Below are 25796 nucleotides of genomic sequence, written 5' to 3'. Positions count from 1 at the left end.
AGCTCGTCCACGGACGGCCGGTACCATTCTGCGGCAAGTGGCAACCCGCTTTAGTAAGAAAGGCCAGCACGTTGGCGTCCGTTTTCCTGCACATCGAGGCTCACCTTGAACTGGCCGGAGGAAAATCGGTGGCCTCGGCGCAGGGCTGGCGTCACCGAACACGGTCAGGGTGCAGCTCGTCGTTGCCTCGCCGTTTCTGTCCCTGGCGGCGCACGAGTACACCCCCGTGTCCGACACCTCGGCAGAGGGGATCTCCAGCGTGCAGAGGCCATCCACCTCCTTCGTGACCACACTGCAATGGTAAGTTAGAGCAATGAAACATGTTCTCACATCAAATTGAAGCGAAAAGGAGATTGCTTTGCAACACCAACCCTGGTTGAGAGAAGAGAGGAAAGCCGTCCTTGCACCACGTCACGCGCAGATCCGGAGTTCCGAGTACGCTGCAAGCCAGGCGCACGCGGCAGCCCTTGGAGACGGCTCGGTCGGACAGGCGTGCACAGAACGTGGGCCGCAGTCTCCGCTCCTGTAGAACGAATACGAAAACGTTACATCTCTGCCCGAAGAGTAAAAACGTCTAGTTACTATTAAGTCGACATACCATCGCCCTGGATCGCCGCTCGATGTTGAATCCATCCGAGCCGCGCAGATCATCGAAGCTTAGCCTGGAGTAGCGGCTGACGGAGGACGCGCCGACCGACCTGCCCCGCATGGGCGAGGGCGTCACGGAGCGCGCCAGCTTGCGGCCCTCTTCGTAGAGGTGCGCGGTGCCCAGGCGCAGGTCCTCCAGGGCACGCTCACTGCTCCTGCCGCGTCGGTCGAGCGCCGACGTGGAGGACCACGTTGACTTCCTGAGCCCCTCGTAGGACGGGCTGAGATCGGGGCGGCGCAGCGGCGTGTACGGGGAAGTGTGGGTGTAGTAGTCGGGAGTCCTGCTGCGGCCCTTTCCGTACAGCGAATCCTCACCCGGCGTGCGGAACACGTGCGACGACCGGCTGCGGCCGCGGCCCACGTCGCGCTCGTAAGAGGAGTGCGAGTAGCTTGAACTGAAAGTGGAGGTGTACCGCGATGGCGCGGCAGGCGCCCGAGCGTCCTCGCTGATGCCCCACGCGTTGCGGCTTCGGCGGTCGGCTTCTTCCCGCATGAGGCGGCTCGAAAGCTCCTCTACGCGCTGCCTGTCTTCCTGGATGCGCTTTTGACGCTCCTCCAGAACATCCATGTCGCGCTGAAACTTTTCGGCATCTTCCTGGCGCTGTTTTCGGCGCCGTGCCGCGTCGTCCTCGTGCCTAGCGGCCGTCCTGCGTTCGCTTTCGTCCTCAAGGCGTTTCCGGTCTCGGTCCACCGCGTCACGCGTATAAAATCCAGCAGATGTGCCCTTGTTGTAACGTTCCTCTGGCAAAACAGCAGTTTGTTTTTCGTATCTTCTCTCTGCTTGTAAGTTTTCTTCAATATTGTCCTTTGCCTCCACCCTACCCTTGAAAAGCTCAGCATTTGACACTTGTTTTGATATTTCTGTTTCGTCACTTGATTTTGAGATAGCCTTCTCCGCGGATTTTTTCCATCATCCCTCGTTGGCTCTCCCACCTTCCTAGATTTGGGATCAGACAAGACCTTCGTCTTTTCTTCCGCTTGCATGTTTTCTTTAGCTTCTTTCCTCGTTTTTTCTTCGGCTTCAAACTTTAGCCTTTCATCAGCTTCTTTCTTTAATTTTGATTCAGCCTCTTGCTTAGCATTTTCTTCAGCCACTTTCTTGGCCTTTCCTCCGGCCTCCTTCTTTGCTGTTTCTTCAGCCCCCTTCTTGGCCCTTTCATCAACTTTCTTCTTGGCCTTTTCATCAGCCTCCCTCTTGGCCTTTTCATCAGCCTCCTTCTTGGCCTTTTCATCAGCATCCTTTTTAGCCTTTTCTTCAGCCTCTATCTTGGCCTTTTCTTCAGCCTCCTTCTTGGTCTTTTCTTCAGCTTCCCTCTTTGCCTTTTGTTCAGCCTCATTCCGCAGTTTTTCTTCAGCCTCCAATTTTGCCTTTTCTTCAGCTTCTTTCTTTAATTTAGCTTCACTTTCTTTCTTAGACTTTTCTTCGGCTTCCTTCTTGGCCTTTTCTTCAGCCTCTATCTTAGCCTTCTCATCAGCCTCTCTCTTGGCATTTTCTTCTGCCTCCCTCTGTGCTTTTTGTTCAGCCTCTTTCCGAAGTTTCTCTTCAGCCTCCAATTTTGCCTTTTCTTCAGTTTCTTTCTTTAATTTCGCTTCAGCTTCGTTCTTGGTCTTCTCGTCGGCCTCCTTCTTGGCCTTTTCTTCAGCCTCCTTCTTGGCCTTTTCTTCAGCCTCCTTTTTGGCCTTTTCTTCAGCCTCCTTCCTGGCCTTTGCTTCGGCCTCCTTCTTGGCCTTTTCTTCAGCCTCCTTCTTGGCCTTTTCTTCAGCCTCCTTCTTGGCCTTTTCTTCAGCCTCCTTCCTGGCCTTTGCTTCGGCCTCCTTCTTAGCCTTTTCTTCAGCCTCCTTCTTGGCCTTTTCTTCAGCCTCCTTCTTAGCTTTTTCTTCAGCCTCCTTCTTGGCCTTTTCTTCAGCCTCCTTCTTGGCCTTTTCTTCAGCCTCCTTCTTGGCCTTTTCTTCAGCCTGCTTCTTGGCTTTTTCTTCAGCCTCCTTCTTGGCCTTTTCTTCAGCCTCCTTCTTGGCCTTTTCTTCAGCCTCCTTCTTGGCCATTTCTTCAGCCTCCTTCTTGGTCTTTTCTTCAGCCGCAATCTTTGCTTTTTGTTCAGCCTCTTTTTTGGCCTTTTGTTCAGCCTCTTTCCGCAGTTTTTCTTCAGCCTCCAATTTTGCCTTTTCTTCAGCTTGTTTCTTTAATTTTGCTTCACTTTCTTTCTTAGACTTTTCTTCGGCTTCCTTCTTGGCCTTATCTTCAGCTTCTTTCTTCGCCTTCTCTTCAGCCTCTCTCTTGGCACTTTCTTCAGCCTCCTTCTTGGCCTTTTCTTCGGCTTCTTTCTTTGCCTTTTGTTCAGCCTCTTTCTTGGCCTTTTGTTCAGCCTCTTTCCGCAGTTTGTCTTCAGCCTCCAATTTTGCCTTTTCTTCAGCTTCTCTCTTTAATTTTGCTTCACTCTCTTGCTTAGACTTTTCTTCGGCTTCCTTCTTGGCCTTTTCTTCAGCCTCTTTCTTCGCCTTTTCTTCAGCCTCTTTCTTCGCCTTCTCTTCAGCCTCTTTCTTCGCCTTCTCTTCAGCCTCTCTCTTGGCACTTTCTTTAGCCTCCTTCTTTGCCTTTTCTTCAGCTTCTTTCTTCGCCTTCTCTTCAGCCTCTCTCTTGGCACTTTCTTCAGCCTCCTTCTTGGCCTTTTCTTCGGCTTCTTTCTTTGCCTTTTGTTCAGCCTCTTTCTTGGCCTTTTGTTCAGCCTCTTTCCGCAGTTTGTCTTCAGCCTCCAATTTTGCCTTTTCTTCTGCTTCTCTCTTTAATTTTGCTTCACTCTCTTGCTTAGACTTTTCTTCGGCTTCCTTCTTGGCCTTTTCTTCAGCCTCTTTCTTCGCCTTCTCTTCAGCCTCTCTCTTGGCACTTTCTTCAGCCTCCTTCTTTGCCTTTTCTTCAGCTTCTTTCTTTGCCTTTTGTTCAGCCTCTTTCTTGGCCTTTTGTTCAGCCTCTTTCCGCAGTTTGTCTTCAGCCTCCAATTTTGCCTTTTCTTCTGCTTCTCTCTTTAATTTTGCTTCACTCTCTTGCTTAGACTTTTCTTCGGCTTCCTTCTTGGCCTTTTCTTCAGCCTCTTTCTTCGCCTTCTCTTCAGCCTCTCTCTTGGCACTTTCTTCAGCCTCCTTCTTGGCCTTTGCTTCGGCTTCACTCTTTGCCTTTTGTTCAGCCTCTTTCTTGGCCGTTTGTTCAGCCTCTTTCCGCAGTTTATCTTCAGCCTCTAATTTCACCTTTTCTTCAGCTTCCTTCCTTAATTTCGCGTCAGCCTCTTTCTTAGACCGTTCTTCGGCTTCCTGCTTGGCCTGTTCTTCAGCCTCCTTCCTCGCCTTCTCTTCAGCCTCTCTCTTGGCATTTTCTTCAGCCTCCTTCTTGGTCTTTCCTTCAGTCTCTATTCGCTCTTTTTCTTCAGTCTCCTTCTTGGCTTTTTCCTCAGCATCCTTTTTGGCCTTGGCTTCAGCCTCTGTCTTGACATTTTCTTCAGCTTCTTTCCGCGCTTTTTCTTCGGTCTCTAGTTTGGCCTTTTCGTCTACTTCTTTTTTCAACTTTGCTGCGGTCTCCTTGGCTTTCTCTTCAGCCTCTGTTCGTGCTTTTCCTTCAGCCTCCTTCTTTGCTACCTCCACAGCCTCCTTTTTGGCCACCTCTTCAGCTTCCTTCTTGGCTTCCGCTTCAGTCTCTAACTTGGCCTTCACTTCAGCCTCACTCTTAGCTTTCTCGTCCGCCTCTTTCTTCGCCTTTTCCTCGGCCTCCTTCTTTGCTTTCTCTTCAGCTGCTTTCTGGGCCTTTTCTTCAGCCTCCTTACGTGCCATTTCTTCGGCCTGTAATTTTTCCTTTTCTTCAGCTTCTTTCTTTAATTTTGCGTCAGCCTCCAGCTTTAATTTTTCTGCAGCCTCCTTTTTAGCTGTTTCTTCAGCCTCCTTCTTGGCCTTCTCTTCAGCCTCACTCTTAGCTTTTTCCTCCGCTTCTTTCTTGGCCTTTTCCTCGGCATCCTTCTTTGCTTTCTCTTCAGCTGCTTTCCGGGTTTTTTCTTCAGCGTCCTTACGCGCCTTTTCTTCAGCCTCTAATTTCGCCTTTTCTTCAGCTTCTTTCTTTAATTTTGCTTCAGCCTCCTGCTTGGCTTTTTCCGCAGCCTCCTTCTTGGCATTTTCTTCAGCCTCCTTTTGGGCCTTTTCTGCTTCATCTTTCCCTTTCTTTTCTTCAGCCTCCGCTTTGACCTTTTCTTCATCTTCTCTCTTCAATTTCTTTTCGACATCCTCTTTAGCCTTCTTTGCAGCTTCTGCCCGTGAATTTTCTTCCACTTCGGCGTTGGCCCTATCTTTATCATCTTTTTGTGACATGTCTTGAGCCTCTTCGTCCATTTTGGCTTTTACTTCGGTAACTGTTGCCTTTGCCGTCACCTCCGGTTCACTGCATTCGTCGTCAGTAGGTCTAGGTGTTTCTGGTTTGGACATTTCTGGTATGCTTTCTATATCTGATAAGGTTTCAGGTTCATCGTGCATTTCGGAAGATGACTCATCGCGTCTCGATGACATTAGGACGCCGGAATCGGCATACACAGCCATGCCAAGGGAATCCGATGCGTTCTTCGCATCTATTTGGTCGTGTTGCTTTTTGGATCTTAGCTTAAGTGATGCCTCTGCCTCCACAGTATCTTGAACCTCTATGACGCCAACCGCTCGAAGTGACGTTTCTGTTTCTTGTGCTTGTTGCGGCTCAACGCTGCTGGAATTATCTAAAGATCCACCGTCTGCCTCAAGAAGTACCTGCTTGTGTATAATTGCTTGTTCCCCTTGTGTTGTAACTTCTACAACACTTACTACAGTTGAGTGCTTAGAAATATCTGTACCAGACTCTGAACAAATATTGGCTTCCATTACTTGTTGATGTTCAATAACGGCAATTTTGTGACCTAAAACTTGTAGTGGCTCCGCTAAAGCTTTCAGTAATGCTGTGTTGATACCACCTTCTAGCTGCTGTGTTTCTAGTTCTTCTTCATTGTCAACTGTTTGAATTGCAACCTGTAAAACCACATTTATAATTAGTTTCCCTCCTTAAAACGCATGAGACACAAAACAAAACTTAAATCTAATGTTCTAGCTTCAGTTTTATTTAAAGTACTGACCTGTATTTCCTGAATGGGCTTTGCCAACTTTAGAAGTTGTTCCAGTTGTGATTTCTGCATTGCTATTGTGGTTTCTGAATCTTGAGCTTTCGCCACAAGTTCTAGTCCTGACTTCAACTCTTGTATAGGATTTGCAAGAGCGTATAATACTTGTTGGTCTTGGCTCACAGGCAAAGAATCCAAATGTTCGTGAACGATAGACTCTTCTACCACAGCTAGACATTCGGAAAGTTCTTTTACCGGCTGAGAAACTGTGCTGAAATCAAATGTAGCTTCATTTTCAGCTACGGATTCCCTTGGTAGTTGGTAAACCTGGTTGTCTTCGAATAATGCAACACAGGTATTTAGTTGCTCTATGGGGCGAATGATAGCTTGAAGCATAGATAAATTTACGGCACCTTCTTTTATTTGTTCAAGCACAACTTCTTGTTCTATCTCTTCTAGACCTTCGTGTAGGTCGCGAATTCTTGACGCAATATCCTTTACTTGATCCTCAGTGACAGTTTCGTTGCAAGCCAGCATTTCAGCCACTTTGCTTATAGTCGCACTAAGCTCCTTTGCAGGTTCTTGAAGTGTTTCAAGAACTGCTTGTCTGGTTTTTTCTGGCATTTCTGAAGTTTGGTCAATGACAACGTTAACTTCTATCCTAGCGAGTTCCTTTGTTAGATCGTCTGTAGCACTCACTAAATGAGCAACGGCACCTTCTGGCAGTATACTTAAAAAGCTTTCTGATTCCAGGGTAGGAACGTCTTCTACAGAACATGACTGTTGATGCAACGCAGGTGCCAGATTTTCAATGCATTTAACAAACATTTTAAGGGCATTTTGGACATTCTCCATCACGCAATCTTCAATATTCCATGGCTTCTCCCCACCTTTCGACATTTTTGTGACATCATTATTTACTTGTGATAGTGAATTGGAAAGCTTAGCTACATGCTCCGTCAGCAATTCTTTATCTTCTGTCAAAGAAGTGATGTCATTTAATATTTTCACAGCATCCTTTACTGGTTTCGCTAGCTGCTTAGGGTCTCGAGGCTCCGATGCAGTACTTTGCAGAATATCTTCTTTTATTTTTGTTGCACCATCGCGCATAGTTTTTAAAGGTAGATTGACTTTACGTAAGTCTTCCCCTTTGTCCAAATTTTCAACTGTTTCTGTAAAAGTGTCAATTGTGTTGATGAGAGACGTCGCCAAATCACACTTTGATCGAATCTTACTTTGCAGTTTGCCCTTTACTTTGTTTATTTTGCTCTTAAATTCAGCCAAGGGCTCTAGAATTGATTTTAAAATTGTGTTTTCAATAACAACAGGATTTTCGCCAATCTCGCGCTTTAACAAAGCATTTTCTTCAATGAAAGTAACGCTCCAAGACAGTTGAGAAAGGGGAACTAAAAGGTCATCTATGAGTAGCCGGTCCTCCTGCGGTTTTGAGTCTATGTCGTCTTTCAAGTCATTGACTAATGAAAGAAGATTTTGTAGTGGTGTGAGTAATGCTTCCACACGATTTCGATCTCTATCAACCTCCTTCATTACTGAGACAGCTCTGTCCAGTTCCTTCATTGGCAATGATAGTTCAGTGAGAACTGAAGCTTCGATGAAATGAGCCTTGAGGTCTCTTGATGGATTGAGAATGTCGGCCATATCATTATTGACCTCTTTAATTGATTTCAGAGCGCAGTCCACAAGTGAGGCGTGTTCTAGATCTGTAGTTTTAAGAGCTTCTGCAAGTACTGCATTGTCTTCTGCCTTCTTAAGGTCAGTTACTAATTTCGAAAACTCTAAGAAGGGCCCTGCAAATTTAATTATAATTTCTTTACTTTCCTTTGTGCTAAGCTTGTCACCCTTTTCTTTCAAAATTGACTTTATAGAAGTTTGTAAATCATGCAACGGAACAACCAAGGATGCTAGGTCACCCAGAGATTCAATAGTTTGGTCCATCAAAAATTGTTCCCTTGCAGCTAAACTTTCACGAAGATTAGACAAAGAAACGGTCAACTTATCATCATGTAAAGTTGTTTCATCAGAAACGTCAGATATTTCTTGAAGGCTTTTAACTGCAGCCCCGAGTTGCACCAAACACTGGTTCAATGGCTGTATTACAGTGGCACGAAGGCCAAGCTCTGCTGGTGCCTCTGCGATGCTTCCGTTTGCTATGTTTGCGAGTTCGTCTACTGCAAGCAAAGTAGACTCAGCCATTGCCAATGCAGCTTGGTTTTGCAATTCTTGAGTTGTGGTTCTTATAGAGGAGGCAAACTGCGTCAATACACCTGCTATATTCTCTAGCTCAATGAGAGTGTTGCTCTTAGACAGTTTATTCAGAGACGAAAGTAGTGAATCAGAAGCAGCTGTAATGGCTGGAGTAAAAGCACTTAGCTCAGGAGGGGCTTCTTTAGCCTCTGATTCTGCTATCGCTAATGCCTGCTGAAGGTTTTTTAAGGTACTTGCAAGTGTCTCGTGCTGCGGGCTTTCTGTAATTAATTGGGGCCTTTGTTCAACGCTTTGAAGCAATTCTGTAAGATTTTTAAATGGCACTTGCAACGCGGAAAAACATTGGATGTAACGTACGCCCTTCACTTGCAAGGGGCCGTCTGTGATAAGAGGAATTGAGTCTTTGCATCCCGAGGAAATGCATGAAATTGCATTTTTCAAGACGTTTAAAGCTTCTTCATAAAGACTTTGCTCTTCTTTTTCTCTTACTTGTTTTATTTCCGCGGTGAAAGTACAAAGACTTTCTGCCAAATTCTCAAAAACTTCTCCTTTTAATATTTCCTCTGACGCATTGTTTGACTGAAGAGATGTTTCTGCCGTAGTAATTCCGTCCTGAAGCTTCTCAACTACTTCCAGCAGTGTCACGTTCTCACATTGTAAAAGGCTATTATTCTGGACAACCATCTGGTGCGCCGAGGCAAGCACGTTTTCTAAAGGTTTTAGGGCTTGTGCAATTTCCAGTAAAGGCTCAAGTTCCAATTCATCAGTTGCCTGAACGTGAGCAACTCCTTTCTGAACGATTGCTTGTAAGTTTGAGAGAGGATTTGCAATCGTAGACAATACAGAAGAAGCAGTTACAGGTTTATTGACAGATGAAACGTCATCTTGTGACAATTCAGATAAATTCAGGTTTGCCTCATTTTTTATTTCCTGGATGGTTGCAGTTACAACATTCAGAGCACGGACTTTGTCTTCTTGGGCCTCTTTCAAAACGACTGAAGACATTAAATCGGTGAGTGAGGCAATGGGACCTACAATTTCTTCAATTACTTGTGCAATGGAGCCATCTGTGCCCTTCAACTGCAATTGGTCACCAATGTCACTTAACCTGTTTCTAACGGCTGCTGACTTCTCTTGAACGGATTCTTGGTCTTTACAATCTAGTATGGTTTTATGCGATTGATCAAGGCCATCGACTAAACTTTGCAAAGACAACTTCAAATCTTGTGCTGTTACATGCTGCCCTGGCGTCTCTTCTTGCAGTTCCGTTTTCGCTTGTTCGACAAGAAGTTGAATGGCTTTTAGGGGTTTCAAAAGATTTTCAATAACAATGTGGGACGTTTTGGTCGCGTTCTGAGCAGCAAATATATGATCAGATGGATAAATTTTGATCGGCAAAGAAAGAAGCGTGTTGACTTCCTCTGTTATTTTTGTCGCATTTCTAAGGGTTGCTTCATTCACTTTAGCTAATTCTACTTGTGCTGCTTCCCTCGCAGATTTTATTTCGGTGACCTCTTTACAGTATTCTTGTAAGGGCATGGAAAGTTCGTTGATTACTATAGAGTGCATCACAGTGGGGTCTTCTAGAGTTGCAGCCTCTTGAACTACCTTTAAAACAGCCTTTTGCAATGCCGCGGATGCTTCAAGTAGATCTGCACATTTTTCATTATCTGAAACAGATTCAGACTGAAGAAATGACTCAGCTTCTTTTAAGGATAGCTGAAGGGATTGTAATGGCTTTGACACGTCATCTATCGTCAGCTTCTGTGGTGTATCGACTTGTACACGTAGAACATTTTCTTTCAGCTCATTGACGTAGCTGAAAAGATCGTTCAGTGGACCTTGAAGAATTGTCAGTTCTTTGGCATCTGTTGTGTCTAGTGGTTGGCCTGTTTCAACTGCTTCCATTGCCATACACAGATCTTTTTCTAAATTTTGAATGCTGTTAGTCGCGTTTTCGACAAAACACAGTACATTTTCCTTTGCAATCTTAACATTTATTTCTGTCTTAACTTTTTTTAGCTCTTCTTTGAATTCTTGAAGAGGGGCTGTCACCAAATTCAAGCTAGCTGTTTCAATACTAGCTTTTGAAGTAGTTTTTAATGGGCCTTCGATGATAGACTGAACACCAGCTTCGAGAGTTTGTAAAGGAACAGCAATCAAACTTATTGATTCTTCTGGCGCAAATTCTTTTATTTCGGCATGGACTTGCTTGATACCACGTTGCACTGTGTTCATCGAATCAGCAAGAGTTTCGACAATAAGTTTCAAAGGTTTGGAAGCGGACTCATTTTGTATTGTTTGTTTCACTAATATCAGACTTTGTTCGAAATCTTGTATTGGTTGAAGAAGGGGTGCCAGCACGGCTTTCAGGTAATCTTCTTCAGAAACATCACACAAGGAACCCACTTCAAATTGCAGCTCTTTTATAATGTCCACTGTTTCATCTACAAATAACAAGGCACTGGATACAGCAAGTTTTCCTTCTTCAGATGGTATGTGAGGTTCACTTTGCTTTGAAGAAAGTTTTGAAAACGCAATAGCTATTTTTTCTGTTAAATTCTCAACTGGATTTGAAAGTTCGTTCAAAGTACTAAGCTGCAGTGCACACTTTTCTCCAACCTCATGAATTTTTTCTGCAACGGAGGCAGTTGTTTGCTCAAGAACATCTAAAGACGAGGCTATGTACGGTAAAAGTATACACTCAGGATTTTCTTCTTGACTCAGTTTTGCCTGCACCTCTATAACAGTCGAGTGGAGAACTTCAATGGAGCTCTTTAATGTACTGTGCTCTTCAGTGCTTCCTTGAACAATGGACGCATATGCCTTTTGCATATCGGAGCTCAATTGCATGAATGGTTGCACGAACGGCTCCAACGTTTGCTGCATGAGTGACACAGCTGATTCCTGCACAGGTGATACACATTCTAGGGGCAAATTGCTTATTTCTTCTAGTAGTCCCTGGATTGCAATGCATGTGACTTCAGGATGAGACTCTGTGCGTTGATCACCAGATTTAAGTCTTTCACTGTCTGTTTCTTTGATTGAAGCAGACTGTCTTAAGATGAGTTTTTGGTCGTCTTCTGTTATTTGATGAGGTTTATTTTCAACGGCTTCCACCATTTTTTTGTTTACTTGCACCACAGCTTGTTCAAGATCTTGAAGGGGCTTTCCGAGTGAATCAAGAACAGTGTCCTGGATAACCAGTGGCTGCTCACCAGTAGCAACAGCGTTTTTGGCTGCCTCTTCAGTGATAAATACAGCTGTATGCAAATCGTTGATTGGCTTTTTTAGCACAGATACTAAGCATGCCTCCTCTTGTGGAATTGATGCCATAAGTGACTGTGCAACGGCCACAGCCTTACTGAGCTCGTGTAATGGTCTAACAACCTTTTGCACGGCCTCATCCTTAGGTCCTTTGTGGTCTTCTACTTCGGTTATAGCGTTCACCAAACTTTGTAGTGGAAGTTCAAGAGTTTGCATCGTATGCACAGCCGTTTTCACATCAGGCTTGTCTATGTTTTGAGAAACATTCGCTGCTTGATTTATTTGTGCTCTTATGTTCTCGACATGATCTGAAATTTCCTGTACGAGTGGTGCGTGTGATTCAGCCGTCACCTTCAGAGCTTCCATCTTCTTTGCCCTTCCTATCGATGCTTGGAAAAGATCAAGCGGATGACACAAAGCCTTGATTATTGTTTCTTTAATCCTTTCTGAAGAATCTCCTCTGTTTTCCTTTCTCATGTAGTCCTCTTCAATAGTTTGCAAACTCAATTCGAAATCTTGCAGTGGTTTTAAAAACTCTTTTGCAATGTCAATTCCAGTTTCTTTTAAGGCAGATACATGCCCTTTGGCCAACGAAACTGTCTTTTTGAGTTCCTTTACAGATGCACAAATGTTTTCAAGTGGTGGGAGATCATGAACAGTAGTAGGAGAAGTTGCCACTGAGAGTTCATTTGCCAAATAAGCAATAGGTTTCAAAAGAGTCTGCATTTCAAAAATGCACTTTGATGTGTTTTCACGACGAACATCTGTGAGGTTCAAGCATACCCTTAATAAGTCCAACGAAGTTCTTAGAGAGGTCACTGTAGAATTAACGTTGGTAGCTGTTGGTGATTTGCTAGAAATCAATTCATTTATGCTTTCTTGCACTGTTTGAACCAAACTGAGGATGTTATCAGTTTGTTGTGTTCCATGGGGCAGAGGGGCAATAGCGTCTTTGATGGACTGCACGCATAGCAAAATATTATTAGTTTCCTCTGAAGTTACTTCATCCTGCCCTTTCTTTAAACTTGCTACTAATGTCACCAATTTTTCAGCGAGCATTTGCACGGAACTGATGTTGGTTTCTGATGTAAGACCAAGGCACATGCTTAGTAAACTATCCATTGAAGCTTGCACGAACATTTCTGGCGTCTTGCCAGAAAACGCTTCAGCTTCTACCGCCGCAGTTTGTGCATCTTGAGCCGAGTCAGTATTTTGCAAACTACAAAGAACTAGCTTAGTTTCGTCTCGGAGCCAGTGCAAGGATTCGGCAACCACAGATAACACTTGCACATCGGTTGTTTCCTTTGCCTGTTCACATGCCGACTGTAGTTCAAAAACCAAATCTTGGATCTTTTCTATTGGTTGCAGTAAAATTTTCTCCTCACCTTTCGATGGAATTTGGCTTTTTACTGCAATAATCTTTTGTGATAGTTCCTGCAATGCAGGCACGAGCAAAGGCGACGCATCTGTAGAGGTGCTAGAAGGTTGCGTTACTTTTTGGACAGCAAGTGTCAGTTCTTTTTGTATGGTATTTAACGGGGCCTCTAATCCTTCTAAGGCTGACACTACCAGTTTTTGGGCTGAGACATGGTCAGACACAAGTGACATCTTTGCTGTTGTAACTTCAGATTGAATGTCTTGAACACATTTACTTATGTCTTGCGCAATATCATTAACGCTTGCAGTGGTTTGAAGATGAGCTACATTTTGCCTAAGTTCTTTAAGAGGAGTTGCAATGGCCTCTAAAATTAAAGAACTTTCACCTGATGGTGACGATTGGGCACATTCCTCAATTTTGACAACAGCCGTTTCAATAGTTTCAATTGAGGGTTCAAGCATTTTAGCTGCATCTGGACACTGGTCAGAATGACGCAACTGTTGTGCCATTGCCAGCAATGTGTCTTTTAGTAAGAAAACCGGTTCAAGAAGAACATTTGGCTCAACGTTAGGAATTGCCTCTTGCGTTGCTTGTTTTATCTGTTGCACTCCGCTCCATAATGCCTCTAAAGGAGATGAAAGCAATTGTACAACAGAACTGATACTTTGACTGTCATCATCGGAGACTGATTTTACCGGTACCTTTTCTGTAACCGTTTTTCTCATTGCGTCAATTGATTCAGAGACACTTTCTAGGATTGCGTGTGTTTCGCCTTCAAGTTGCTGGAACTTTTCGTGTTTTATTAAAGAACCTTTGACTGGTAATTTGATTAATTGATCAGAAAATTCATGGAGTGACTCGGATATTGTCTTAAGAACAAATTCTTCTTTAGCCGCTGACATTGACGAATGCGTTGATACAGAGGCTATTTCTTCGTGAATTAATTTTAAACTCCACTCAAGCTGCTTGACCGCATTTTTCAGTGTGTTATCTGTACTATCCGTTCCAGACAGTACATTTTTCTCTGTGTCACAAAGAATTTCCGTCAGCTTTTCAAGTGCAGTAGAACATATGGGAGGGCTTAGCCCCGGCCTTTCTTGCTGGCCGGGGAGCGATAAGCTTTTTACTAAGTCTTTTAGTCCGTTGCTGATTTCTTTAAAGGCAAACGCTGATTTCTCGTCAAGAGTCGGCAATACTTTGGACACCTGATTTTGTGCCGCCTCAGAAGCGCGCGAGACGTGCTGAACTGCAGCTTGATAATTTTTCTGTAAGAAAGCATCTGTTTGCATTTTATTTGCATCTTCGAACAATACACATATCTTTTCCTGTAATGTTTTTGTAGGAAGAGCCAGCATTCCGAGTTGAATAACAGCGTCTTCTGCACTCAGATCATTGTTTACCTTGCATTTTGCAAGCTGATTGTGGGCGATTTCAACATTTTTCTGAAATTGTTTCAGTTCGCCGAGGACGTTCTGAACGGATGCAAAGTCTTTCTCACCACAATATTGTCCTACTTGAGCAGTTGCCTTTAGCAAGGCCTGCGACACGTCTTCTAAAGGTTTCTCAAGGACTTCTACAGCGTCCTGGGTAACCTTATTTGGCGATTGAGTTTGCTGAAGGAGAGAAGTCGTCCAATAGCACAAACCTTTTAAGGGTTCTAGTACATCAGAACTCAGGACATTGCACGCAGCGTACAAAGCCGGGGATAGATTAGATTTATCCCACGGAGTTTCTTCTGATGCGATGATCGCCTTTTCAAGATTATGCAGCGCACTTGAACATACTTTTAAGCTGGGAACTGGACCTACAAGCTCTTGTTTTGGTACTCCACTGTCCTTAATGAGATCTGCCTGAAATTTCAACACTTCTTTTTTCATGGCCTGTATGGGTTGAGACAGAGTGTCCAGAATTGACACACCGTCTTTTAAGGTTAGGGAGTCATCAGTATACAAAAATATTTCTTCTTCAATCAATGCAATTCCTCTTTGTAGGTCTTGAATTGGCCGTTGAAACACTGCGATATTTTCATGAACTGCATTCTCTGAAATTTCTCTTCCAATATTGAGTAAGACTTGTTTCATACTTGACAATGGTTCTACAAGACTCTTTGGGGCGGTAGATTTAGCAAGTGGGACCATATCATTTTCCGAAATTATATCGTTTTCAAAATGTGAGAGACTTTGTAAAAAATCAGAAACTGGGTTGATTATTTTTTCCAATAGCACTGCCGATTCTTTTGAGGACACTGGTGCGTTTTCTAGGTGTATCGTTGCTATCGATACCGCATTTGTTGCTTCTGTTTGAAGTTCTTTGACTGTTTGCTGAAGGTTTTGAAGAAGCGGTAGACTACCTTTATTTGATATTTGTATTGGTTCACACATTTTGGCAACTTCACTTTGAACAGCACCTGCCAACTGTCTAAACTCTCGCACGCACTGGGTTAAACCATTAAGGGTGGCCACCTGAGCTTCGCCGTCACTATGAGCCCCGCTTGAAATGGCAGTGTGCATGTTTTTAATCTTGGCTTTAAATCCTTCAACCGGGAGTGTAATTTGCGACTTCTTTATATCTCTGTCCGTTTCTGGTACGTACGAATCAACAATGTGTGTTAACCGTTCTGTTTCGTACTCTAGAGCAGAAATCATTTCTTCCAAAGGCTGAGCTATTGAAGCTTGAAGGAGTAAAATAGATGCTGTAGGCTTTTTACCAGTGGCCTCACACACATGAGATAAGCCGTTATTTAACTGCTGCAGTGGTTCAGAAAGCGTCTCAAATATAATCTGACTGCCTGGAGTTTTGACATCATCTGAAGGAACAAGGGACTTAAAGGAATCGAGCGCAACCTGGAGTTCACAAACAGAATCTTGTAAGTTTTGAAGTTGAGGTACAGACATAGAACTTTGATCCATTGCAACACCCATTGTTGATACTTGTTCAATTCCATTAGTGAACTCTAGAAGAGGGCTTAATAGTGTGCAGAGGTATGATGCTTCAGAGGAACTTAATACCATATCACTTTCAAATTTAGTATTGATTACGTTTTGTAATGTTGCAATGTGATTCTTTAGATCATTTGCAGTGAACAAAAGCTTTTCAGCAGTTCCTAATTGTGGCACGTGCCCCTGAGCAGATATTATTTGCAAAGATAGTTTTCCAAGTTGTTCCTGAGTTTCTCTTAAATTTTCTGCTAGGTTAATCGTTAATGTCCGGTCTATTACTGGTTGCCCTTCTGGCACATTCTCTAGTTTTGATCGAATTGTACTTAAAATATTTTTAAGGGCAGTAAAATGCGGTTTTAACGAGTGTATTGAGCCAAATATTGAGTTCCAATCAGCAAACGGAGACCGAGAACTAGATTGATGCTTGGGCAACTCTTCTATTTTTTGAAGTGCTTTGCTTAAACAGCTGTCCATTTCAACGGCGTGGGACACAACAATTTCTTTTGATTTGGCTGATGCCACAATCTCAAAACTTTGGAGATTAGATTTCAGATCTCTAAGTGAGTCATTAATTTCGACAAACTTCTGAGGTGTTAGAGAATTTCCAAGATCTTCTTCCCCAGATTCCATAGCAATTTGAACCTGCGTAGCACGAACTGCTCTCTGGACGTCACAAAATGAAGATAGAATTGTGTGAACGATTTCAGGCTGCGTTGAGCCTGAGTCAATTAATTTTTCTTCAAGCTCATTTGTCGTTGAGTTTATCTCATTGGAAAGCACTGACATTGCTTTAGATATTTGAGTAAGGGAATTGTGAAGACTAGTTGGATTGATGTCTGTCTCTAGGTCACTAGAGAGCTTCTGCACAAGAAACTCAACTCCTGCCAATGGCTGGATAAGATTGAGACAAGCATCCTTTAGTTTCTTCGATTGAAGTCCTTCAAATCCTGGTTCAGGTAGCAATGAAATTTGTTCAAACAGAGAACGAAGAGTAATTGACGTTTGTTTCATCGCATCAACGTAGATTTCACTTGCCACACCTGCAGGACCAGATATTTCCGTATATGCTCCTTCTAACTTTAATAAGGCTGCTGTCAGTTTCTGCATTGGAGGCACCAGTTTTTGCAATAATGGGTAGTTTGTTGAATTTGCAGCTGTTTTTGTGACATCTGATTTTGTTTTAACAACTTCTGCAATTAATTGTGTGATTGGCTCGTTTAAGTCCTTTAAATTTAGAAAATGCTTCCCTGGAGTCGCATTTACATCCTGTAGAGCAGCAAACAGCTGTACGTCATTCAATGCTTCACACATTGTATCAAACTGTGGGAACAATGTTTGAAGATCTACGTCAAGTGGCTTCACAAACAGCGTAAGATCTCCCGGTTGCAAAAGAAGCCCTTGTTGTTTTTCAATCAGCTTCGTGCCCAATTCGTGGAAGGGCTCCTTAAGTGAACCCAGGACCAGGGCTCCCGTTTTGTCCTGGGGTACTTTCTTCATGGCCAGTCGGCGTATTTGTGATACTGAGTTTTCAACTTCATAAGCACATTTAAACAGAGATTGCAGTGTTTCCAAACTTTCCGCAAGAGATATTTCATCTGTTTCTTTTGGTCTACGTAGCTGAGTAAGGAGACTTCCTAAGTAGTTCTCAAGATTTTGAACAGCTGGAACTAAAGTTAGAAGAGCAGGAGTTGTTTCTGGGTTTAGTTCTTCGTCTGTAGACTGGTCGACGCACACCTCTCTACCAGCTTTGGCCAGAGCCTCTTGTAATGCCTTCAAAGGACTTTGTACTAGTTCCGCAACCGATTTCTGTTCAGTAGTAGATTTTCGCACATTTCCCGGGAAAAACCGTTCTTCAACATGAAGAAGGCCCTTATTTAACTCGTTCAATGGCGATGTTATACAATCAAGCGATGCAATTGAAGGCTTTGATGAACTGTCTGTGCTTTCTGTTAAGATGCTTTCGCTTGCTCTGGTGATAGCGTGCGACAAGTTGTCAAGAGGTTCGAAAAGAGTACAGACTTCGAATAAGTGAAATACTTCTTCAGATTGCTGGGCGGCACATTTCTTTTGAAGTGCAGATAAAACTCTTTTTAAGTTGTGTAAAGATATTTCTAAACCTTGCAACACAGATATGTCGTAACTTTGAGGTATCGACTCAAGACTCGCCTCAAGCGACACTTGCTGTTGGATTTGATTCAGTCCCCTTTTTAATCTTCGAATTGGTTTTTCAAGGTTTTCCAAAACAGAAACAGAACAGAACTCTTGGCCTGCGTCCAAGACTGCTCGTTGTTCAACTAGTGCTATTCCTCTACGAAGCTCATCCATCGGTTGTGACACAGCTTCGAGAATTGAGAGGCTTTTTCCTTGGATCAGACTAGCATCAGCTTCCGTTATTGCCTGTTGCTCGATTAGCTCAATTTCCGTCTTTAGCACCTTCATCGGATATAGTAGTTTCTCCAATGATGCGAATTTGGGTTTGTCAGATAAAATATCTCCTCCGTCAACTTTGACTACATCTGACTGGAACTTTTCAAGGGCGTTGAGTAATTCGGTCACGGGTTCGGCTAAAGTCTGGAGAGATAGAGATGCCTTCATTTTGGCTTCAGATTCATCCACAGTCGTTCGTTTCGGGCCAATGGCTTCAACTTCTTCAGCGCTGCTGCGACCTGATGGAACACATAAAATTTGAAGTCGTTCTGTAACGAAATCTTCACCCATTCCTAGTGCTGCTCGCTGATGTATTAAGCCCATTTCCCTTTGGAACTCTTGCATTGGTTGAGACACGGACTCCATTATTGAATGGGTTGTCCTTTCCAGTAATGTCTCTTCGGTCCCCCCGAGGACAGACTGTTGCTCAACTAATGCAAGTTTTTGTTGAAATTCCTGCAGTGGTTGTGCCAAAGTTTCAAGGATAGACATTTCTGTTTGACCCGGAGGTACAACAGATTCTTCATCTATGTGCTGTTCAATTAAGCTAAGACCCCTTTGTATATCCTGTAAAGATTGCGACAAATCATCAAGAATTTCAAAGCTTTCTTTGGCTGATTTGTTATCTATAGATTGAGAAGCAACTTGATTTTCAACCAGCATTAAACCATTCTGAATACTCTGCAAGGAATGTGATAGAGAGTCTAGAACAGATATCTGACCTGTCTGATATTCTGGAACAAGCGCGTCGATACATGCAAGTTGTGGCTTTTTTGGAATGTTATCTTCATATATGGTGTCGTCCTCAGTGACACTGTTAGATTCTACAGAAGTCGTTCTGCCCCGTTTACCCAGTTTCGATAAACCTTTTTGAGGAGTTTTGCTTTCTGTCTTACAACTTGTATCTTTACCTTCTGCTGACTTCTGAAGTTGGCCAGTCTCGGATTTTCTTAATTTGCTGCTTGACTCGTCGCTTGCTGATGATTTTCTTTTGGAAGCCTTACCAGACATGTTTTCATCAGTCAAATTCTCCATGTTCTCGTTTGCGCTCTTATAACTTGTGTCCATTTCCAGCGAATGCCCCTTTGCATCAGAGTAGGAATCGCTCTTTTCCTCAATTGATCGGGACTCTTTACTTCCAGATTTTGAGTCTGTGAGATCTTTTCTTGTCTTTCTAGGCGGCCGCTTTGGAGGAATTTCTTCGTTTGACAAGCCTGACCTTGCTAGTGGCTCTAACGCTCTATCAAATATTTCTTCTGAATCAAGCCGCTCAGACTTATCTTCGTCTTCGTTAGGAGTATGCAGCGTCATTGCTTCGTCACTTATGGAAAACTCATCCATATCCGCATCAGTTCGTAAGTCTTCTTCTCCTGCTGGCCCAAAGTAGTCGGGAGACACGTCTACTAAAACAGCTTCCATCAGGAGGTTTCCAGACGTGGACGATTCTTTCATAAATCGTAATGGTGGCAGCTCCACGATATTGTGTTCTAAAAAATAACAAAGATTGTCATTGAAAATGTTAATATCGGCTTAGTTGTTTACTGTCTACAGTATATTGCAAAACTCACCTGATATGTGTTCGCTAAGCTCGTCTGCGTACATTTCAACCACTTGGAGTGCTTCTTCTTCTGTAAGATCTGGTGTTTCATACAGTGAAACAGATACTTCCTTGCCATCAAAGGAGAAGCTAACCTCTCCCCTTTCGTCTAGAGAAAGTGACTGCTCGGCGTCGTGCATTTGAGAGGTGCGCTCTTCGTGAATCGTGGACAAAGACGGGTCTCGGACTATGGGTTGGGGCGCCCGTGCTGCACCACTCTTGGGAGATCCTCGCTCTAGAAAAGATAAGGAAGAAATGTAATAGTTTACGTTATTAAGGATCAAACTAACATGCTAAATATTGCTTGTATAACGAAGGCAAAATTTCTGCAATTTGTAGCTGGCATTCACAGAAAACTGGAGGTGAATGTAGAAATACTCCAATTTATGGACTAACTTACCCTCGAATCCTACAAGGGAAGCTGAGCTTGACACAGTGCCCATGCAGTTGGTTGCCTCACACGTGTAGGTGCCTAGGCAGCATGTTCCGTCTTGTCCCGAAATGATTCGATGAATGTCGCCCGGCTTCAATTCCTCTCCATCCTTGTACCATTTAAGCACAGGCTGGGGAACGCCTATGACCTAAAATAAAATGCGTCCATAAATAAGTAAGTTTACGCAAATTTCAAACGGACTCCAAAATAATGATTTACCTACCTTACACTCTAAATTCACAGCCCCTTCTTCGGAGAGCACAGCGCGTAAGCATTCAAGGAAGCGAGGCTTCTTGAAGTGCTTTGGAATGGTTAATTTCAAGAAACAAGAAGTAACGCTGTGCCCAAAATCGTTCGTTGCTACGCATTTCCACTCCGCCTATAGAAAAAATACAAAATTAAAGTAAGCAATTAGCAATTTAAAAAAGAAAGGCTTTTATTGGCAGGAGCGTTTGTTTTTGTTACCTGATCGTTAACGTCGATAGGTCGAATGTCGAGATGGCAGGTGCCCAGGTTTTCGCGGGTTACTCGGAATTTGTCCCCCTCCACCACCGGGTCATCGTCACGGAACCACTCCAGCTTTGGTTCTGGCGCTACGCTTACTGTAAGCATAAGTGAACACGAGTGATACAGACAGGCCCCTTCCATCGGCTGCCTTAAATCACCATAGTTTGACAGACGTACCCTGTACAGTAAACCGGAAGTTATCGCCTACTCTAGCTTCTTGCGATCGCAAGCCGCGGACAAAGTGAGGAACGCTGTCGCTTGAAAATAGGGACAATCGCTCCTCCTCGCTCAGCTGGCTTTGGATGTCCTCGACAGTGAGCTCTGCAGTGCTGCTGGCCTCGCCCATACAGTTTCGAGCGATGCAGCAGTACGACCCTAGAAGCCATTTGAAAGGAACATGAGTGAAAAGAATCCCTCAGTTCACATGGACATTTTTCCATATCCAACCGACCTAAGGAATTGGTTCCGGTGAGTTGATAAACATCGCCCGGTCTTAGCTCCTGTCCGTCTTTAAACCAGCGTAGTTGTGGCGTTGGGAACCCAACCACTTTACACTCAAACGAAACAAGGCCTTCTTCGGTGAGAATAGCACGCAAGCTTTCTAAAAATCTTGGCTTTCTGTAGTTCTTTGGATCTGTAAAAATCATAACGCTCAGTTCCCAACTAAGTGGAAAATTAAACTTCTCAAAGAGAAGAATGCAAAATTAAGCGTAACCGTAATCCTGCGTTTGTTCAACTCTAAATCTTACAAGTCATGGTGACAACGGCCGTCGAGATGCCTCGGACGCCCTCGAACGACGTGGCGACGCACTTCCACTCGCCGTCATCGCAGGCCTCGAGGGCCGAGATCTCGACTGAGTAGCCGCCGAGGCCATCTTCCAGGATACGGTAACGTTCGCCAGTCTCAACGCGGCCTTCGCTGTTGTACCATTGGATGCTCTTCGGCCAGGGAGGCACTTGAACTGGAAACAAGATAAACAAACCAACCCATTATGAAATTGCATCTGTTGGCAAGTGCATGTGCAATACTGTCCGCCGCCCGCGGGAACTGTTTTCAGCCGCGGGGTATTGACTGCTGCTTTTTTAAAACCTTACCGTGGCAAGATAGAGTCAGTGAGTCGCCGATCCGGGCTTTCTCGTGGCTGATTTCTTCGTCAAATGTAGGCGGCGGCCCAGTTGGAAGCAAACTGTGGGAACAAGTAGCATTAGGCACCTTGCAGTGTCTCACGTGGCGGCTGCCGGTCGGACGCGTAGACCTACCAGTCTGCCGGCTTGAGCGAGCCCTCCCTGCTGCCGCGACCCACGACGTGCACCCGGGACGACGAGTACGCCCTGCCCATGCAGTTGACGGCCTCGCAGGTGTAGGTGCCGAGGGAGGTGGGGTCCGACGCGTCGGCCGTGAGCGCGAACACGTCCCCGGCGCGGATCTCCTTGGCGTCCTTGTACCAGCGCAAGGCGGGGGTGGGCACGCCGACCACCTTGCACTCGAGGGACACGGTGCCCTGCTCCGTCAGCAGCGCGCGGAGCTCCTCCAAAAACTCGGGGCCCTTGTACGCCTTGGGCACTGCGAGGGAGAGAAACGACAGGGGTCATTCCACCGCGATCACTGTTCCAACACTGACTTTGTTTTCCGGTGGGAAAAGTCAAAGTACCCAGGACGCTGAGCTGGCAGGCGCAGGCTGAGCGGCCGGCGTCGTTCTCCGCCACGCACGTCCAGCGGCCGTGGTCCTCCACCATGACGGGGCCCACGTCCACGCACCAGAAGTTGCCTTCGTTCAGGAACTGGAAGCGGTCGGTCTCCTTGACCGGCCTGTCGTTTCGCAGCCATGTTACCTGGAACAGATGCAAGGTGGAGGTGTCTGGCAAATGACACCACAACGACACCCACGGGCTGGAATCAGAGCAGCGTGGCAGGTACCTTGAGGTCGGAAGGGCTGCGTATCTCGACGAGGAACCTGGTGCGGGTGCCGACCTTGACGGCGAGGTCGGCGAGGGAGCGGAGGAAGTGCGGTGCGTCGTCGTGCGTGGGCACGCTCAGTGAGTCCGACATGGACATCCTGGAGTCGACGCGCAGGTCGTAGCCGGCGCGCGACTCGCCCGACGAGTTGGAGGCCGTGAGCGTGTAGCGGCCCGAGTCGTCACGCGACACGCGCGTCAGCGACAGCTGCACAGCGTGCCCGTCTTTGCGTGCCACGTGGAAGCGGTCCCCCAGGAGCCGGCGGTCGTTGCGGGACCTGCAAGGACAATCGCTGAGTCATTGTTGTCCGTGGGTCGGCCGTGGGTCGCGCGGCCTGCACCAAGGCGTGCACCAAGACGTGCACCATGGCGTGCACCGAGGCGTGCCGGCGGCGCTGCGTGTCACAGCGGCAGGGCAAGGCGAGGGTGCTGGCGCGGCGCCAGGGCCGCGGGGGCTGGCCACCCTGGCCGCCGCCCCGGCGTCCCTGTCGGTGCCCGGCGCGCGGCACTCGAAGCCACGCTGAGGGAAGGACGCCGCGACGCCCAGACGGCCGCCGCCCCGTCGGCCCTGTCAGCCCTGTCCCCCGCAACCTGCCGGGCTGTGCGACGCGCGACGCGCCCCCTGACCCGGCCGAGTCGGCGCGCGTCCGCTGCCAAGCTCGACGAGCGGCGCGACGCATTTTCGCGCGCATTTCCACCGAAACGGCGCGCCTGGCCGGCCGGTGACGCTCTGCGGCCCACGCATCCGCCGCGGCGCCGCTGGGTCGCTTTTGGGGGCACATTGTTATGTAACGGCGGGGCGCCGGGCGGGGCGGGGCCGGGACCGTGCCAGGGCGGCGTCAGGTTGGGAGACAGATGGCTCTCTTATCATTCATCGGAACACCCCGGGGGCACTCAATGGGCGCGGGCACACGCCACAGGTGGAAAACTAAGCACGTCAGTGATTATTCAGTAGCCAGTGTGCGCACGGCAGGGCTGCTGAAATTGAGCGACGCGGGGAGGGGCGAGTGTGTCAGCAGCGCACCGCCTGGTCGCGGAGTGGCCTTCCCCTGGACCTCCTGGGTCGCACTCCACCGGGTCAGCAGCATAACGGCAACCGCGAAGGTGGCGCGGAAGAAAAACAAAAACACGGAACAAACGCCATTGCTCGGTGCGGGGCTAGTTCGCCAAATGTATAAATCAGTCATCTAAAAATATCGGCTGAAACATTGGCAGGTGGCTTGTGGTGTGGCCCCCTCGGCCTGGGCGTGTGTATGCGGGAGAGAGGGGGGGGAGGCAGACATGCAGCGAAATGACGTGCCGACAGCAGTCGAAATGCTCGCCCCGCTTCGGCCGGAGCTGGGTAAACTGTTGATTTAAGGCGAAGTGCGTGCCGACGTGTCAAAATCGACGGCGGCGGAAAGGGAAAGGGGGGGAGCAGCCTTCCTCCTGCCAGCCGTTCCGTTTGTGTTCACCTATTTTCGCAAGACTCGTGTGTTTCGATACCGCGCGCGGAAAAGACGTCATTAAGAAAAGGATAAGGTCACATCATTCTTGTTTGATGGCACGCTCAAGCTAGTCACTAGCTTTGGTGTGTGTGTGTGTGTGTGTGTGTGTGTGTGTGTGTGTGTGTGTGTGTGTGAGAGAGAGAGAGAGAGAGAGAGAGAGAGAGAGAGAGAGAGGGAGAGAGAGAGAGAGCACGACAGTGCATGCCGGCGAGTGTGCCAGTGTAGGTGAGTGATGCACTGGGTGGCGTCGGGCTGACAAGGATGCGTGCTGCAACTCGGCTTGCGACCTCGAACGTGATGTGTGCATAGAATGGCACGGAAGGGGACGGCCGACGGCGTGGTGTCGCCGGCCCAGGACGCCGACGACGGCGTGCCTGGCTGGCGTGGCTACCGTGACCGGGTTCCTTTGCCGCTGGCCGTGCCCACCCTCGGCTATTCCCGACTGGCTCGGCCAAGGTTGGGCCGCGCCTCGGTCGCCTCGGCTTCGCGAGGAATGGCGGAGTGTCACCGCATTCACGCGTACCGGTACAGCCTTATTGCTTTTCAGCGCCGACGGAGAACGGCGACGTCACCGCCATCCTTTCGCCGAGTGTCGCTGCCAGTGGCTTGTTTCCGGGCGCTTCGGCCGCCCCAAGCTGCGCCGGGTTCGGCGTTGGCTCCGGGCCGGCCTGCCGGAGGCGGCAGGGCAGGGCAGGGCTGCGCGCACAAGAGCCGAGGGCGGACAAGGCTCGAAATAGGGGCGGCGAGGCCAGGCGAGGCCTTCGCAGTGCCCTGCTGTGTTTGTGCCAACATGCGTGGCGTGCCCCGGCCTGCCCCGGCCTGCCCGAATCAAGGCGACGGCTCTGTTATTCCCCTACCCTCTACCCGCTTCCATTCCCCTGGCTTCGGAGAGGCCGGAAGAGGCGCGTCCCCAAACGCACGCCACTGCCGTCTCGGGGAATAAGTTGAAAGTACAGTGGAGGTGGGCCTCGTTCACGACGGCGCCTGGGATCGAACCGCGAACTCACTCACCCTTTGGAGGAGGCCGAGGAGCTGGCGGAACCCTTGCCCGCCTTGCCGTTCGCACACTTGCACTTGCAGCACTGGCTGCCCATGCCGCCGCAGCGTCAGCCAGGCGTCAGCAGCCACGGCCGTGGCTCAGGTGCGGCCCGCCCCCGCGGCCTGCGTGGCCTGCCTGGCCAGCACGGCCTGCATGGCCCGGCGGGGCTGGCGGAGGCGAAGGGGCGTACAGCGGCACACACTGGGTAGGGCTCCCCGTCGCACTGGGCGACGCACTACGGCCCGGGCCGACACATGATCACTGCCTGGACGTCGCCGTCGAGTTCGTCGCGGTGTGTGTCTGTGTGTGTGTGCGTGTGTGATGACTGCGAGTAGGTGTGAGTGTGTGAGTTACCCGCGGGGAGCGGCGTGCGCGTTTCCACCAGCTCCCAGGGCGGAGCGGAGTGAACTGACAAGTTCTCGCGCCCTGGCGCGGCGGGCGCGGCGGGCAGGCGGCGTCCTGGGGTGCTGCTGGGTGCTGCTGGGCCGTCTTGGGGGCGCTGGGCGCGTGCGGCTGTCTCGCTCTGCTCGCCTTTTCCACTCTTACTTCTCTTTCTTGTCCCCCGCACGCCTCCCACACTGTGGCGCGGGATATTTTTGTCGGTGAGAGAGACGTGCGGGGAAGCCGCCGATTAAAACACACACTGCTGGCGGCGCCGTGGCCCCTGCCTGCCGGCCTGCCTGCCTGTCTGCCCGCCTGCCTGCCTGCCTGCCTGCCCGCCTGCCTGCCTGCCCGCCTGCCTGCCTGCCTGCCCGCCCCCGTGCACCTTGTCACCGCC

At 47.4% G+C, this 25796-nt stretch overlaps 1 protein-coding gene across 3 annotated transcripts in view; it reads right to left on the bottom strand.

The window, feature by feature from the left end:
- Positions 1-1009: 1009 nt before the first annotated feature.
- LOC117653472 (titin homolog) overlaps positions 1010-25796 on the bottom strand; it is a 30056-nt gene continuing 5269 nt past the window's right edge. The window contains exons 3-16 of one of the 3 annotated variants that reach the window (XM_034399160.1): positions 22455-22770; positions 22189-22369; positions 21797-22100; positions 21632-21723; positions 21286-21498; positions 20988-21170; positions 20714-20911; positions 20495-20631; positions 20253-20408; positions 19997-20177; positions 19568-19831; positions 18911-19486; positions 5778-18238; positions 1010-5673 (exon numbers count right to left, since the gene is read on the bottom strand). In XM_034399160.1, coding sequence (XP_034255051.1) covers positions 1162-5673; positions 5778-18238; positions 18911-19486; positions 19568-19831; positions 19997-20177; positions 20253-20408; positions 20495-20631; positions 20714-20911; positions 20988-21170; positions 21286-21498; positions 21632-21723; positions 21797-22100; positions 22189-22369; positions 22455-22770 — 19774 coding nt within the window. In that variant the 3' untranslated portion in view covers positions 1010-1161. Of the gene's footprint in view, positions 5674-5777; positions 19487-19567; positions 19832-19996; positions 20178-20252; positions 20409-20494; positions 20632-20713; positions 20912-20987; positions 21171-21285; positions 21499-21631; positions 21724-21796; positions 22101-22188; positions 22370-22454; positions 22771-24990; positions 25113-25796 lie in introns of those variants that run through there. The other 2 variants (XM_034399159.1, XM_034399158.1) reach the window with 2 other exon arrangements.

The sequence above is a fragment of the Thrips palmi genome, unplaced genomic scaffold, assembly GCF_012932325.1.
Source record: "Thrips palmi isolate BJ-2018 unplaced genomic scaffold, TpBJ-2018v1 HiC_scaffold_8, whole genome shotgun sequence".
Taxonomy (NCBI): Eukaryota; Metazoa; Arthropoda; class Insecta; order Thysanoptera; family Thripidae; genus Thrips; species Thrips palmi.
This window is presented reverse-complemented; position numbering and strand designations above follow the sequence as displayed.